The 18,391-nt window shown below is 35.1% G+C and overlaps 1 protein-coding gene across 1 annotated transcript in view; it reads right to left on the bottom strand.

Moving 5' to 3' along the window:
• The window catches only part of IL1RAPL1 (interleukin 1 receptor accessory protein like 1), a 1,386,881-nt gene that overhangs the window by 1,180,299 nt on the left and 188,191 nt on the right, over positions 1-18,391 (bottom strand). The window contains exon 3 of the mRNA XM_041740328.1: positions 15,482-15,587. Coding sequence (XP_041596262.1) covers positions 15,482-15,563 — 82 coding nt within the window. The 5' untranslated portion in view covers positions 15,564-15,587. The remainder of the gene's footprint in view (positions 1-15,481; positions 15,588-18,391) is intronic.

Genomic DNA, 18,391 nt, shown 5'->3' with positions numbered 1-18,391 from the left:
CCTAGGATACAAAGCAGTTTCCAAAGAAATTTAAAATAAAATCATGTATCATTAAAAATTGAACAAAACAAACTAAGCACGTCCCCCAAAGAAGCAAAAACATGCCTTTGAAACAAACAGTAAGTCACCACTGTTCATTGCAGAGAAGCATGTCAGTTACAGAGTGGCAGAATGAATGTGCAAATTGCCAAATTGAACTAATTCATGTTCTGAATTAAAATAAAACACCCTCAATGTTGTAGGCCACTTCTATTCACCAGCATTCCTAGGGTTTGCTGTGATCTGTCTTAGGAGACATGGAAGCACTGAGCAGCTGCTTTGGCTCATGCCCCACTCCTGGCAGGCACCTTTCCATGCAGGATTCATTTTGTGTGTATAGTCCTCCTTCATGGAATGACCTATGTATGCATACATGTGGCAAAAACTCCATGGATAAGGAGGAGGAAAAAGCTGCACAATTCCCATTACAATGAAATAACTGTAAAAGCTGCCCTTGTGAGCAAAAGAAGAAATGCCACCTCAAGATCCACTCCCTAGGATAGCTTCAGTGTGTCTGGCTTCAGTTATTACCATTCCAGCTGGGAATTATATACAATAACCACGGATGGTCAGATCTCTCTGACAGCTAAAGGTAAAATTTAATTCTCCCTTTCCAGAGAAGTGTAAACTCCAATAAACTATTCATTTCATGTAAGTTAAATTCATTCATTTGCTCACTAAACAATTGGTTGCAGAAGGCTATGTGCAAGGCCTTGGGGGGGGGTTGTAAAAAGTATAAAGTTAAACTATAAAGAGATCGTTCTTCAAGGAACTTCCGATATTGGGGAGGAGTTAAGACATGCACATAAATCGCCATGGGAAAATACAGTGTTGTGATGAGATTCATCAACATGCTTAAATCCAGCAATCAAATACAAATATGTATTGAGCACTAATTATGCAATGACTCTTTCAAGCACAGTGATTCTAAAAGACATATACATAAACACATGTAAGATATTTTTACACTCAATGAGCCTCTACTATTTAGTTGGGTAAATAAAACACAGATGTTAAAATATGCAGCAATCACATATCCTAATCATTTCTGAACTCTCAGCACCTGGCACATAGTGATTGCTTGATAAATGTGTTAACTGTATACACACACATACGTATGTATGTGGATGTATGCGTGTATATGTGTGAATGTATGCATACATGTCATACTGTTTTCTTTTAAAAGCCTGACACCTTTAAAAATATCCCTATGTTCTTTTGAGGTAGTTCACTGAAATTGATACAGTCCTCCGTTACAAGCACATATGACAGAAGAAACTTGAAACTCTCAGGAGTATATACTGACTTTAGGAAGATGCTCTGTGTAACAGATCTATTATGAAAGAGGGATTTAGCTCCAAAACCCAGACTTTTATGTTATATGTGCAGTGGGCAGGTCTAAAGCCAAACAGCAAAAGACAGATCATACTGAAGCCTAAAAATGTATCTTCCCAGGAAGAATGCAGACTAGAAATGCAACATTAGCTATTAATTCTCAATAGAACTTTAATAAAAGTGACTAGAATCAACTTCTACCTCTTCCTCTCTCCACATATACACTTAGCCACTAATTTTTATCAATTCTTTACTATACTAGCAATCAAATCTGTACCTTCCTTTCTGTTTCTTAATGCTACTGCCTCTTGCTGGATCGAAGGGTAGCTCTATTTTTAACTCTTTAAGGAACCTCCACACAGTTTTCCAGAGTGGCTGTACCAGTTCACATTCCCACCAACAGTGCAAGAGGGTTCCCTTTCTCCACATCCTCTCCAACATTTGTTGTCTCCCGTCTTGTTAACTTTCCCCATTCTCACTGGTGTGAGGTGGTATCTCATTGTGGTTTTGATTTGTATTTCCCTGATGGCCAATGATGTGGAGCATTTTCTCATGTGCTTGTTGGCCATGTGTATGTCTTCCTCTGTGAAATTTCTGTTCATGTCTTTTGTCCATTTCATGACTGGATTTTTTTGTTTCCTGTTGAGTTTAATAAGTTCTTTATAAATCTTGGAAACTAGCCCTTTTATCTGATACATCATTTGCAAATATCTTCTCCCATTCTGTAGGTTGTCTTTTAGTTTTGTTGACTGTTTCTTTTGCTGTGCAGAAGCATTTACCCCAAAGATTCATATGTAGTGAAAGACGGTGACACCTGCACCCCAATGTTTATAGCAGCAATGTCCACAATAGCCAAACTGTGGGAGAAGCCTCGGTGTCCACCGAGGATGAATGGATAAAGAAAATGTGGTCTATATATACAATGGAATATTACTCAGCCATTAGAAACAAGAAATACCCACCATTTGCTTCAACATGGACAGAACTGGAGGGTATTATGCTGAGTGAAGGAAATCAATGAGAGAAGGACAAACATTATATGGTTTCATTCATTAGGGTAATATAAAAAATAGTGAAAGGGATTAAAGGGAAAAGGAGAGAAAATGAGTGTAAAAAATGAGAAAGGATGACAAAACATGAGAGACTCCTAACTTTGGGAAACAAACAAGGGGTAGTGGAAGGGAAGGTGGGTGGGGGGAGGGGGTGACTGGGTGATGGGCACTGAGGGGGACACTTGATGGGGTGAGCACTGGGTGTTGTACTATATGTTGGCAAATTGAACTCCAATAAAAAAATATACAAAAAAATGCTACTGCCTCAATTCATAACTTTCTGGACTGTTGGACTCATTTTCTATCATCTGGTCTCAGAGCTCTTTCCAATCTACCTGAACAGGCTATCCTACTAAACACCAGCTTAAATTCCTTCAGCTGTTCCAAAATGATATTCCTGTTTTTTTCTCATGTCATACAAAGCCCTTTGTGATACGGCTGCTATCTTTTCCCACCTTTTCTCCAGACATACTCCCTCTTTTCATCCATGCTGTATGTGTATTCCAGCCACATAAACTCTTTCATGTAAAAATTACTCTAATGTACATCTGTGATAGACAGAATGCCCACTCAAAGATTTCCACATCCTAATGCCCAGCATCTGTGAATATGTTACCTTATACAGCAAATGTAATCCTGCAGATGTAATTAAAAATCTTGAGATGGGGATCCCTGGGTGGCGCAGCGGTTTGGGGCCTGCCTTTGGCCCAGGGCGCGATCCTGGAGACCCGGGATCAAATCCCACGTCGGGCTCCCGGTGCATGGAGCCTGCTTCTCCCTCTGCCTATGTCTCTGCCCCCCCCCTCTCTCTCTATCATAAATAAATAAAAATTTGAAAAAAAATTAAAAAAAAAAAAATCTTGAGATGAGGAGATTATCCTAGATTATTTGTCTGGACTCTACCTATAATCCAAAGAAATCTTATGACAGAGAAGCAGGAGAGTCAGAATCAGGGAAGGATATGTGACAATAGAAGTAGAAGTGAGAGAGTCTGAAAGATGATGTGTCACAAAATTTGAGTTTAGAAAGGAGCCACAAACCAAGGAATGCAGATGGCTTCTAGAAGCTGGAGCAAGGAAAGAGATTCTCCCCCTGGAGGCTCCTGAAAGAATGCAGCCCTGCTGACACCTTGATTTTAGGACTTCTGACCTCCAGCACTGTAAGATAATAAACATGTGTTGTTTTAAATCACAAAGTTTGTGGTAGTTTTCACAGTGGCAATGGGAACTGATACACTACATTTCTATATCTCATATCACTGATTTGTTTTGCAAGATCTTTAACAAGAGAGACAGTATAAAGTTGACTGTTCATTTTTTAATCCCCCAGAGAATCCAGTCCAAATATTTCTTTATAGTACGCTCTTTGTGAACGTATTTGCTAAATATGAAAGAGTAACTAGAATGGACTAGTAAATATGAAAGAACAACGCCTTTAATATCACCAATTCCAAACTTATGATAGATACATGGGTTTTATAAGGTATAAAAGCAGGCAGCTACCAAAATGACAAGTTCCTATGTTTCCAAAATAATAATCACCAAAGCTATGGAGAAATTGTATAAACAATTTCCAGAATAAAATTCATGGATATGGAAAACAAAGAATGAAGTGATAAAACCTAATAATGATAAATACTTTCACCTTCTTTCTTTTACTAAAATTTCCTATAATTTGGTTTTTAAAATAAGAAATCCAAAAGTCAATGATAGGTATTTGCTGTTTCTAATGGCTGAATAATATTCCATTGTATACATAAACCACATCGTCTTTATCCATTCATCTTTCGATGGAATACCCACCATTTGCTTCGACGACGTGGATGGAACTGGAGGGTATTATGCTGAGTGAAGTAAGTCAATCGGAGAAGGACAAACATTATATGTTCTCATTCATTTGGGGGAATATAAATAATAGTGAAAGGGAAAAAGGGGAAAGGAGAAAAATAAGTGGGAAATATCAGAAAGGGAGACAGAACATGGAAGACTCCTAACTCTGGGAAACGAACTAGGGGTGGTGGAAGGGTAGGAGGGCGGGGGGTGGGGGTGACTGGGTGGCGGGCACTGAGGTGGGCACTAGACGGGATGAGCACTGGGTGTTATTCTGTATGTTGGCAAATTGAACCCCAATAAAAATAAATTTATTATTTAAAAAAAAAGAAATCCAAAAGTCAAATATCTAAACATTTCAACCTCTTTTATATCCGGGCCTAACTAACGTCAATGTTATTGACCACATACTACAGTAGGAATTCAATACGTGTTCATTAACAATTGTATACAGAACCTATTACCTTTGTCCATTGGAAAATGAAGGAGTTTCCATGTGACATTAGGTCTTAAATGCATAAATCCCTAAAAGAAACAAACGAATACAGCTGTATGCATTATATATAAGTATTCCTAACCAGAGAGAGTTGGAAATTATCTTCAAAGTTAGAAAGATTGAAAAAGATAGAAAGATTGTTTGTATGTTAGTATTTGTGTATGTGTAATGTATTCCTTTTATTTGAAAAGATATTTGTAACAGCTAAGGTCCTTTGGAAAGTTTTCTTTTTTAAAAGATGAAACATAAAAATAAACAAACAAACAAATAATGAAACATGGCCAACCAGGAATTTCCTTTCAACTTTGACTTCATACTTTTCAGATACACAGATAAAAGCAATTGCTTTTTAAAGGAAATTTTGCTTAGTGACTAGTACTTTACATTTATTAGCTTGACTATACTCAGGACCCTCCCAAGCTCATATTCCATGCCCAGTTCTCTAGGAAATCAGAAAAATCTAAACAGTTTAGCACAGAGCCATCCTCCCATTTTCTTTATTTCCATATTTCTACCAGTAGCTCTTACTTTTATTAGTGATCAACTGAAAAATCTTTCTTGACTTTTTCCCCTTTTATTACCTGAATCATTACAATGACAAGATCTTGACAGCAGCAACATATTACAAGACGGAGTTTTAAAAATACTTTATAATATGAACATACTTGTGTACATAACTTGAACTCTGACAATATAGGACTACATATTGACATGATTATATATTGGTAAAAATACAATGTTTTTATCTGCCTTTAAAAAAAAAAACTCAATGAAAATTTCTACTATAAAAAATACCCAGGAAAGATCAGAACTCTATACAGTTTTTTTTTCAAACCTACAGCAATATAATTGGAGAAAATAAAGACTTGGGAAACTTAAAATCAATTAAAATAACATCTGAACATAATTCATTAGAAGTTTTCTCTTCATGTTTATTTCCTCCTTTTTGTTTATTCCTCTATTTTCACCAACTCTGAAAAGCCACCAGATGGCAATGGAGAGTCCAACCAATTACTTTATAGAACATATTTATAGGAAAAATTGGAAGAATCTTCAAGTTGAATTGTCCTTTTTTCCTGATATCAAAATGTATTGAATAAAAAATGTGAATTCATCAAGGTATGGAAATATCTTATCAATGATGAAAATAATTTTCCTTTATCATTCATAACATGCTTATGTTATATGTGGAATAAAAACTAAATGGAATATGCTTTTAGTAATCAAAGTAAAATGCCAACAGAACTTTACTGAAATCCAAGTAGCAATACTAATTGGAAAATATTTTAGTACAGTTAATAAAATATAAATGATAATTGAATAGTGTTTAGAATACCCAAAAAAGGCTTACAGACACTTTTTAAAGAAATGTTCTTTTTATTTTATTAAAGATTTTATTTATTTATTCATAAGAGGTCCAGAGAGAGAGAGGCAGAGACATAGAGAGAGAAGCAGGCTCTATGTAGGGAGCCTGATGTGAGACTCGATCCCGGGATTCCAGGATCACGCCCTGGGCCGAAGGCAGGCACTAAACCACTGAGCCATCCAGGGATCCCCTAAAGAAATGTTTATATATAACCTCAGATTTTAAAACATGTCAAAGTTATCCACTTTCATTGCATTAAGGCAACATTTTCCATGCAAGGCAGCACATTAGATATTTTAAGAGACTACAACTCTACAAAAACCTGCCATAAATAAGCAAAAATAGGTTAAAACAGAGTTTAGCACTGTGAACCACCAAATCTAATTTCACTTAGATACATCACTACCTACAAGGAAAATTACATATCTATATACCATGTGCTTTCAAAACTAAAAAAAAAAAATAAAATTGTCTTAATTGAGGTTTTTTTTAAAAGATTTTTTATTTATTCATGAGAGACAGAGAGAGAGAGAGAGGCAGACACACAGGCAGAGGGAGAAGCAGGCTCCATGCAGGGAGCCCCATGTGGAACTCGATCCCAGAACTCCAGGATCACACCCTGAGCCAAAGGCAGATGCTCAATCACTGAGCCACCCAGGCGTCCCAATTGAGTTTTGTTTTAAACAGATATCCTCTGGGGATCCCTGGGTGGCTCAGCAGTATACTGCCTACCTTTGGCCCAGGGTGTGATCCTGGAGTCCTGGGATCAAGTCCCACATGGGGCTCCCTGCATGGAGCCTGCTTCTCCCTCTGCCTGTGTCTCTGCCTCTCTCTCTGTGTCTCTCATGAATAAACAAATAAAATCTTTAAAAAAATAAACAAACAGATAACCTCCACTCTGCAGTGTTAGGACGAACTATGTAGCATAAAATTAAATGTAACCAGGGAGTATTCTGGCTATAAACTCTGGTCATCTAAATCTGTTTGATCAATTTGTAAATATGTACAATATGTTACAGAAGAAAAGGTGTCATTTCATGTACTGAGTATGTACTGAAGGTGTTCAATAAATGCTTGTGAAATGAACAAGAGTATAAACTTCGATTTCTAGTGATGATGATTTTGCTCAAATTTTTTTCATTTATGAAAAAGGAAACCGAGGTCTGAAAGGTTCAGGGACTTGTCCCAATCAAAAAATTGCACTGAAATACAAGTTTCTTAATTTCCAATTCTGTAAGTCTCATAAAACTCACCAGAACAATCTGAACTACTTCTGGAAAAATAACTCAGAGCATGTGTTTTTAGTGACAATCAGTGTAGGAAAAAAGTTGACATGTCAGTATCAGTTATCTGTCAAAATGCCTGCCAATTTATGATAGTCAACATAAGGATTATTCGTGACACATTTTGATAATCTTATAAGCCACCTTTCCCATTTGTTTGTATGAAATAAAGGAATGGAAGTTGAATCAGTATTACCCTACCTTCAGGAGATTAGTCTAGGCAAACATTTCCAACCTAAGTAAAAGAATTTCTGGTTGGAGAAATGTTACCTTTCTATAGTCCTATTTTCTATTATGGATGACCAAGAGTTCTACACTTGTTTTACTTAAATAAAAAAGATAATAAAATAATTTCTAAGAGTTAAACTTAATAAAATAAACAGCCTTTATAATATACTGATTTTGTATTATTTATATATATAACCTGACAATAACTTTCAGATCTCAAGATCATCCTGGATTATTGAAGCAGACCCTAAATCTAGTGACAAATATCCTTATAAGAGAAAGGCAAAGGGAGATTAGAGATATAGAGGAGAAGGTCATGTGAAGACGTGGGCAGAGAGATTAGAACTATGCAGATACAAATCAAGGAACACCTGAAGCCACCAGAAGCTAGAAGAGACAAGGAACTTTTCTCCCACAGAGCCTTCAGACGTAATGTGGCCTTGCTGACACCTTGATTTTGGATTTCTAGCCTCCAGAACTGTGAGAGAATAGATTTCTATTGTTTTAAGTCACTCAGCTTGTGGTAATTAGTTATGACAGCCATAGGAAACTGGTGTAACTCCAGACCAATAAATTCATCAGCTCAATATTTTCAGTGATTGTCATAGCTCCTATGTTCCAAACTGAACTCATTCCATCGCCTCTCCCTACAAAAAAAAGTCCCTCTTCCTAATTGGCGATATCATCAATATAACTGATTTTCAAATGATTTCATAATCTATCTCCAAACATTCACTTGACCACATTTACTTTTCTCCAGAAACATGTTCTCAGTCCCTTTGACTGCTTTTCAGGCCCTTAATGTAACTCAGTATGATTTTTTTTTTTTTGAGTACCCGACTGATTACACTGGAATCCCAATATAGTCTTTCCTACAGGGAGTATTATCTGTTCAAAAACAGATCTGACCATGTCACTTGGATGTGTGACCCTTTATAGCTTGACTCTTTGCGTGTCTTGTCTTTTCTGTAAAGGCCACTTTACTGATAGCTTGGTACAAACACTTGTACAGCACTATTGCATATCTATCAAGGAATTTCCTCTTCATCATGTATAGAAGACACTACAATGAATACATCTCTCAAACCTGAGGCTCAACCTCACAGACCAAAATGACTACTAAAGGGATTTGCAAAGTAACTAAATATCTCAGCCAAAACTTTGTTCTACAAAATAAAATCCAAAATCCCCTGGCAAGACACATGAAACTAGTCATATTCTATGCTCAATCAATTTTTGGGCTTCATATTAATCAGAAAGACTTTCCTACTGTTTTATTTAAATAAATGGTCCTTTCAAGTTTCTGTTCTTTGGAAGCTTTTAATTTAATGGATGATATCTAATCCTTTGACAGAATTATTTTCTCTACCTTTATTTTTTCAAACATCCATCTAATCATTAAACTCAATGGGTTCTAACTTTAAAGTTGCTCTCTCTTCTTTCCTGTTCTCATTGCTGTTACTTTGAGTCAGGAAACCATTTTCGTGTCAGGCAGTTTTGGTTGAAAGTAGTACAGACTCCTTTGGGATATCACAAAAAAAAGGAGGGATATTTTTGAGAGCACATTTGCAGGGTGCAGAAGAAAAATAAAAGTTATCAAGATCCAAAGCATCAGAAGAGTCTTTCTTATCCTTCTTTCCTGTCTCCCTTCCTCTTTCTCTGACCTGTTTTCTTTTCCCTTTTCTTTTTTTCCCCAACTACACTTCTCTTTCTTCATAGATCACAGATCACATGGTTCCCCTTCAGGAAAAAAAATTTCAACTTCCCCCATTCCTATGCAGCTCCTGACTGACCACCCATTCTCTAACCTCTAGTCCAAATGCAATAATAAATTTGTTTGACTAACTGAGGTAATTATCAGTCACCATAGACAGAAAAATCCACTCACCTCCCCAAAGATATCCACATCAAAACCCCTGGAACAAGTGACTTTTGTTATAGGAGATGGCAAAAGGGATTTTGCAGATCTGGTTAAATTAAGGATCTAGAGATAGGGAGATTTTCCTGGAACTCTCTATGCAGTTCCAATGTAATTGTAAGGGCCCTTATAAGGGAAAGAGGAAGGTGGGAAAATTAGAGCCAGAGAAAAAGATGCGACGTCATAAGTAGAGGTTGGAATGTGGGACCATGAGCCAGAAAATGTTTGTAGCCAATGAACGCATGACAGCATACTGAAGCAAATTTTCTAGAGGCTGCACAAAGAACACAGTCCTGCCAATGTATTTCAGACATCTGACCTCCACTATTCTAAGATGATAAATTTGTGTTGCTTTAAGCCACTGAATTTTTTGCTTATTTGTGAAAGCATCAATAGAATACTAACACAAAAGTGTCCCGAATTTCTGAGCACTTCATGGATCATCTTCAAGCCTACAGTAGACTCATCATGGATTAGGGGCTCACTTGCTGGCCTACCAATGGTCACCTCCGTTCTGTCTCTAGAATGAACATCAATTTCTTAACATGACTTAAAATGCCCACCATCGACTGGCTCCTCACTTCTGCCCCTACTCCTCACTTCTCCCTTTGAATACACAGAAGGATAGATCTTTTATTATCCTTTGATACACTGATGCACTGATGTATTTTTTTAACTTGGAGTATTCCTCTTCCATTTATATCCTTTTCAACTTGTAATACTTATCCATATTGACTTTTATCTTCTCCATATAAATTCACCATGAACCAGGCATCAGTCTCCACAAATGACATTAATCTACACCAACTCTATATAAAATTGCACTGACAACCAAAGGTGAACAAATTTATGGTGAAATTTTTAGGTATATCAGATGATTAGTAAACAAATATACTGGATAATTTTATCGGGGTTAAGTTACATTTGTTCATTAAACAGTCTAATTCAAGACATTATTTCAAATGAATACTAAAATTACTCTAGATCTAATTTCAGAATTTATTTTAAAAACAAGATCAATAGAAGAGGGGATTTTTTCCAAGAAAAAATGTGTTTTTTTCCTCCAAAAAGTAAAGAAACAAAGCCTCAGAAGTTTGGTCTTATAAGCTATTCCAAAGTAAAAATTGGAGAAATGCTTCATACTTTTTGACATATTTGGCAAACTGGGAATAAACACATGGTAACATAATAAAAGGCAGATGCTGGGGGACTAGGTTGTCTCTTAATCATGTGGCATTAAGCTCACTGACTTTCTGGAATGCCCATGAGAGCTGATGCATATAAATCACCCTGGCATGAGATGGAAACACCCCACCAAACTTTCTCACTCCTGTTCAGTTAAATCTCAATTTCTTTACACACTAGCATAATTTATTTCACTTAAGGAAATGAAGATCCAGAAATAACAAATACAAAATTTAGAACCTAAACTGTATATTTGGTGATTTTAACTACCATTATCTTGTATAAATTATTTGGGCTTAGAATTACAAGTCAATGAAAACTTAAGAGACTTTCTCTTACTGTCAGAAAGAACTGCATCTAAAACATTTTACACAAACAGGTGTCCACTATCAGGTTCTAGAATGAAGAGAAGATAAACTCCCTGTGGTAAACCTTTTACTTTCTAATAGCTGGCTGCCTTAAGTAGCTCTTACACATCTTAAATACTTTCTAGAATAAGATGTACTTTTTGGTTTGTAGTAATATAGCCACTGACTATTCTCTATATGCTCTAGTAATTGTGAATACTTTTTTCTATACTGAAGTCAGTTGCTTATTTATTGTGTGTCAGTAAATATGAACTACACCCTTTACATGGTGGTCTATATTAAGCAGTATCATTAAAACCAGAATGTCTGCATAATGACAATACTTCTTTAAAGCAGCACTAAATGTAGTAAAATTCCAATACAGTAATACTTAAAGAATTATTTTCTTTCCCTTCTAAAGAAGATTTTGAACTACACTTCAAACTCATGAAGACACTCATCATTCACAAAGGTTCACTGTCTTTATATAAACCCTTACCATGTCTTAGACATTACTTATTCGGAGTTTTTATCTTGCACTTCAAATATCTCATATTATATAGTATACTAATTTATATTTAAGAAAAGATTTTCCTAAATGTTTATTTCATTTTACCTTTATTTGTCTAATACTTGTAGCATCCTCACTGATATAACCCAGCCTGAACATTAAAGTCACTCATTCATACATTCATGTCCTCGTTATTGCATGCAGACATTTTATTGAATCCAGACTTTGAAAAACATATCAGATGTGGCACTGTGGAGGTTACAATCATATATAAACCATGGTACTTGCACTTATCATCTTACATTTTAGAGATGGGAATAAGAGCAAAGAGAAACAAACAACAGGTCTGGATCCCTTTCTATTCCCAAATCTTTATATACATGTCCCTCTGGCTTCATTTATATTCCGCAACCCCAACTCTTGGGCCAAATCACAACTCACACTTTAGTTCCCAAAATATACCATACCCATACCTTGCTAACAGTCCTTCAATAGTTTATATTGTATACCTGCCCCTGAATCATATTCCAAATCCTTTTAGTCACGGAAAATAAAAAATAGTTAATAGCCATTATTAACAGAGACATTCTACACTCTTGAAATAACCTTAAGACATAGTATTTCATGGACTTTAACCCTTCAAATAAAGTAGTAACAATATTTTTGTAGTTAAAAAAAGTTCTACAAAGATACAGTAGGAATATTCAAAATCGGTTCTTTTGTTTGCAAATACACTAATATAAAAAAGGACAGAGGGGTGGAAGGAGGGAGGGAAAGATGAAGGGAAAAGAGAAAGCAAAGAGAAGGCAGCAAAGAAATGGAAAGGAGTTAAGATAGCTTCTCCCACTATCTGTGTTAAGATCTGGCCAGATGAAAGTTTGTTGTTTGATTTTTGAATATTAAGTGTGCAATTTAGGAATAATGTTACTTTACCCATATACTTTAGTACCTGACACTCATTTCAGCTGATGCCTATTACCATGGCACCTTTGTTGAGAGAAGCAGATATGTAGCTTACTGAAGAGCATCATTACTGATCTCCATAGATCAAGTAGAAGAGGAATGCACTTGGCATCTTCTCCTTAAAAGATTAATGGCTCAGTCTTCACGTCCGGCCCAATTTATAAAACCAGAGGCACCAAGGCCAGGTAATAAAAATCAATTTTTGATGTTTGATCTCACACATTAACTAAGAGGGCTACTTATCCTTGTTCTTTCTTATCATTTAATTCCTTTTTTATTTTTAATTTTATAAATCTTTTTGAAAATTCAGTAAACATTTTTTAAAATGCAATGCTTTTCATGTGTTTTTTGCTAGAATATTATTTTTAACTCACTGTGACTAAAAAACCAGAGCTAGATATTTTAATAACCAAGAGCATATTAAATATTATTATAATCATATACAATCAGTTGTAATGTTGAATTTTGTATGTCACATTACTTGTATATAGCATTAACTTTAGATAAACACATACGGTCATTCCATAAAAATGTAGAAGTAGGTATTTGTTTCTCATTAACAGAACTAATTTGAAAGCAATAGGAGGTCTTCATAAACAAGCTGGAGATATAATATTTTTATCACATTGCCTTATACTCCTATTGCTATGAATTTAATGAACAAATTAAATATAATGAAGTTATGTCATCATAACATCCTTGGTTAAAATATTAAAAATTGAGTTTTATGATGTTTTGGTTTAAATATCACTTTGGGTATACATATAACAACCAAGGATTGAATCTGGTCTCTCAAGTCATGTTCTAAAGTTTTGCATACATTTATATTGAAGGCCTTTGATATCAGTGGAAGCTTCTAAAGTATATGGGTAAAGTAACATTATTCCTAAATCGCACACTTAATATTCAAAAATCAAAAAAGCAAACTTTCATCCAGCTGGATCTTAACACAAATAGTGGGAGAAGCTATCTTAACTCACATTACACAGGAAACAAATCAAACCTGCCACTTAATCTCAGTATCTGCCTTATTTATCACTTTTACATTATGATACAGAAAACGCATTTGGCTTGGAGGTATTAAGTAGCTATGTGACAACTATATCTGTAAACAGGAGAACAAGGTCTCAGAACTTCTGCCAAGCAGAGCAGCATTTTATTACCACACTCCTAAAATAATTATATCATTAAAATAAAAATTGATTTTGAGACAGGTCATTGACTTTTCTCATGTCTCTGGAGCAGAAGGAGTTATGAATTTTCCAACTGTCCCACATTTCTAGCTCTTCTCCCACACTACTCAAACAAATAAAGTAAATCCCAATTTAATAAAAGTTTTCCCCTAAAATTAGAATTTATATAGCATGGATCTGTCACCACTATCTGATGGTGGAAAAAAAAGTCACATTTGCACTTCAATACATCAATCTTAAATCTGACATACACAAAAAGAACTGAAAAAAATTTTATGTCACCAAGTATAATCACCAGAGAAAATTGTTTTTAAGATCCAATAAATATTTCTATTTTGAATAGTTTCACTTTGTTACAATACTTATATAGTTAAGTGTTTCTCTTTTATGTGGTCAGTATCTCAAAGATCCATGTTAAGTACTTGTTCCCCCCTGTACCTACTGGAACTCCCATAGGCATGCTCAACTTCCTGTGAAAGCGGCAAAGAAATCAAAATATCTGCCATTTGCCAGAAATCCGCCCAGATTATGAAAGCCACTACATCATAATCCTGGCTCTAGGCTTTTCTCTATTAACAAATGGCCACCAAAAGGAACATGTGAAATAATGAGTCAACAGAGAAATACTATTTTTTCACATTGTCTACAACCACATCAATGACATACAACAGCTGTACAATAACCAAAAAGTTCTAGAGCCAAGAGGCTCAGTAAAATTCCTTTAACTCCCAACCCTGCATCATCCCCTTGTCCATGCACAAATACCCCTCAAGTCCTCCTCAGACTTTCATCCAAGGGAAGGGGGAAGCTCCTGAGGGCAGACTTATTCTCTACTTCCCTGGCATGTGACCTTTTTCATTAGATAATCAATATGAGTTGGAAGCCTCTTAACCTAAAGGACTGAGAATGGTTGCACTAGCCACATCTATACCATTTTATCCTCTCCTTTCTGAATTCAAAAAATACTTTTGTTTATCCAATTCTTGATAATCACAACACCTTGCAATAGCTTCAAAAATTCTGTAACCCTACATAAAATGTGAGCATGGCAAGGCTTTGCATTATCATTTATTAGACAAAATACAACTCCATACTGGTAACAGTATTTATCAATTGCCTCATACATTTTACTCACTCCAAATGTCAACTGAAAACGATGATGTCTTATAACACAAAATTTTCTGTAAATTTCAACATTATTCTATTTAGCAGCTCCTTTCCTATTACATTCTACTTCACCTCTATATTTTCTCCTAACACATTAGGATGCTTCCCCATAATATTTTATTAACTCTAGTGCTTTCTTTAAATATCTACAAAATAATCCAGCAAATCAGCTGAAGTACAACCCTCAAAAGAATCTGCCCTAAGCACAGCTAATACTGAAATGGTAACAGTAAAGTTAACATGAAAATAAATCACAATATTTCCATGAAAAAGTTAAAACGACACCTTTAAAAAAGAATGTTGAAAATCACACTACAAAATGAAAACTATAAGCTTTTGGGATTGGTCCATTCAAATTCATAATAATTGATGCTATAAACCACATTTTTTCAACGTATTCCCACCTTTCTAATTCTCTGTATGCTCCATTCATTTAAAAATATGTCTGCAATACTTCCACAAGGTGAGCCCCCATTAATTCTCAATCTCTCCAGAAATCACACAGATGTGAATATAGCACCATCATTTCAAGCCATAAAAATGAGAGTAAAGGAAGATACACTGCTTACCAGAGCCTCTTTTGGTCACTACCTTCAAACTCTGAGTAAAAGTAGCATATAAGAGAATCAAGTGTGGAATCGGAGCTTTCATCTTCCAGCTTTTAAAGGCTGTTCCCTAAAGCAAAGGTAAAAAAGAAAAAAACATACATTTTAAAAAATATATAGTAATATGTTAAGATTTTTGTTCAACTTTTGATGCACACAATAAACATCATAAAAGTAAATAATATGAACAGGATCTGTATTATGTTTTCCTATATGTTGTAGTTGCTAAGTAAAATCCAAACCAGTAGTGCCAAAATTATGTCTCTATAGGGACCCTAAAATATTTTAAAATCTTAAGATTCCCTTTAAGGTTTAGAATTTCTGTTTAGACTAACTCTATTTAAATAAGTGAAAACAATCCCTTCAAAAGGATATCACTTACAGTTTATTTTTAATATAAATTACCAAGCACTGACATTTTTAAATGTTCCATCATACAATAGAATATTATTGTACTCTGTATCATTCCTTCCAATCAAAAAGGAATAATAAATTCTATGCCTGTAAAGATTTAATTATAATTTTACAATTCTCTTTCAAAAAGCTTTACTAAAAGACACTTCAAGAGAATTTTAAGACTCTTGTCTGTCTCTGAAAGCTACAGAAAAATACATCACTTCTTCCTATTACAAGGCTCTCAGAGGGATACTAGAAGGGACATTAGCCTAGTGTTTGGATTTCAAAAGGGGGATAGATTTCATTTGAAATTAAATGAAATGAAACACTGTCTTTCTTGGAAAATCATCCTTTTATTTTTGTATAAGACTGAGATAGTAGAGGTGAAAGACTGAATTTCAAAAAGTAGCAAGTCAGAACACAGTTCAAATATATTGTCAATCCATGACAGCACAAGTTTCTCTGCAAGACAGTTGAGGACTTATCATATTCAGCTTTCAATCACTATGACTTTATTAAAAATGAGGAAGCTGAAATGGTAGTTTGACAGTCACATATTTTGCTCTCCTACTGCCTCAAATACCTCTGAATATTTTTTACCTCTGAATATTTTTAAATGATTAATTCATTTGCATTAATAAAAGTCTGTTAAGACACATTTTAATTCACAAAACAAAATCACTATCTATTCACTTGCAGTAAGGTGATACCATCATCATTTTAGTCAAAAAGTCAGTGAATTTTTAACACAAGCATTGAGAATAAGCTATTTTAACTCCAGCTCCTTTAAATGACGACAGCTTGTTTCAGTTTTCTAACCAAGGACCCTAAGTTTGCATAAAGACATAAATGAAACCTAGTCCGAAAAGCTAACTCATCAAACACATCTGACGAACTGCCACATTACAGTGCAATCCTGAGTCATGCATTCCTAAAACCTGAATCCCATTTTCCAGGCACAGCACTAACTGGAGCTGCAGGAAATCTTCAAGTTGATATCTTCAGCCTTCAGGTTAGCAGTGAGAATCAGTTCCTCTCTCAGTGTGAGTTTAATCAGTGCTACCCAAGAAACTCCAGGATCCAACTATATACTGTACGACCTTCCAGTTAACTATCTTATTACCTTACTCTTGTTCAAAATAATACTTCCTCACTCATTTAATTTCTATAAGGCACACAGCTAGTTTGAAATTTTATTTTTTAAAACTAAATCGGTTTGGAAAGCATCAATTTGGCAACATCAAGATCCTTAATTGAATCTCTTGATATGCTGTGTATTAGGGGAAAAATATATAGCATATCACAGATTCAACAACTTGAATAAAACACATTCACGTCTTGGTCAATGTACAATAATCTTTACAAACCTCAATATAATTTATTATATCTTATCTTGAAAGACAGATCAAAAATATCCAGTCATAGACACCCAAGCTTTGCCATATTTGTTGCATAATTAAAATCCTTACCCACAAATCACAACGCAAAGTATATATAAATATAGTGATGTTCTTATGTACGTTCTTATTGTCACACGGTGGGCTCATCCTATCAATTACCTCATTTCAAGTAGCTTCAAATTATGAATAGATGGACCTGAAATCATCTGCCTATTTCCTGTTATACCATCACCATTTGATTTCATTTAAACCACTACTAAACCTTACACAGAATGAACATATTACAATGGTTATGAGCAATCAGTCAGTGTAGGTTCTTATCCCAGTTTCACAACCTATTAGCTTGTCATTTTGGGCAAATAACCTCTCTGAAACTAGTTTCTTCATTTGAAAAATAGGTATCATTACAGTATATAGCATAGTACTAGAAGAGCACTGGCACATACAACAGTCAATAAATGAAAGCTGCTGTTGTTACTGTTTTCACTGCAGCTGACTGCTGCTGCCATTCTTGTCAACACTATAGATACAACTCACATCCTCTCACCTTGACATTTTCTGTATATACCAGCTTTCTCTACATCCTTTCTCAAGCTATCAGCTTATCTGTTTAATTACAATGTCTTTATTTTCCCAGACTTGAAATTCCACCAGGGTGAATGTGTTTTATCCATCTCTTTATTTCTAAGGCTCAGTAAATTTTAGCTACAAAAGTGAATGAATGAATGAATGAAAGAATGAATGTGGCTGCTAATACATGCAGTTGAATTTTGGCATTCAAACTCATCATTTGGTAAATACTTATTAGGCATATACTAGTTACAAGATGCTGTGCTACAGCATAGTGGGGACACAAAGACAATGCGATCCACTCTAATAAAGAAGGTCCATAGACCAATAAAGGAGACAAACGCTTACCTACTTAATTAGACTGGCCCTATTGCCATATGGTGAGTATAATGTGCTGAGGGAGTAGAGGGAAAAATCTATTCTGCTTCAGGTTGGGTCTGCTGAAGTCACAGCAAAGAGCTTTCAGAGGAAGAGGCATTTCAGGTCATAAAGGAAATATTTTTTTAAG

Source organism: Vulpes lagopus, chromosome X (assembly GCF_018345385.1).
Source record: "Vulpes lagopus strain Blue_001 chromosome X, ASM1834538v1, whole genome shotgun sequence".
NCBI classification, from domain to species: domain Eukaryota; kingdom Metazoa; phylum Chordata; class Mammalia; order Carnivora; family Canidae; genus Vulpes; species Vulpes lagopus.
The sequence above is the reverse complement of the archived record's forward strand: the minus strand, read 5'-3'. Positions and strand labels throughout refer to the sequence as shown.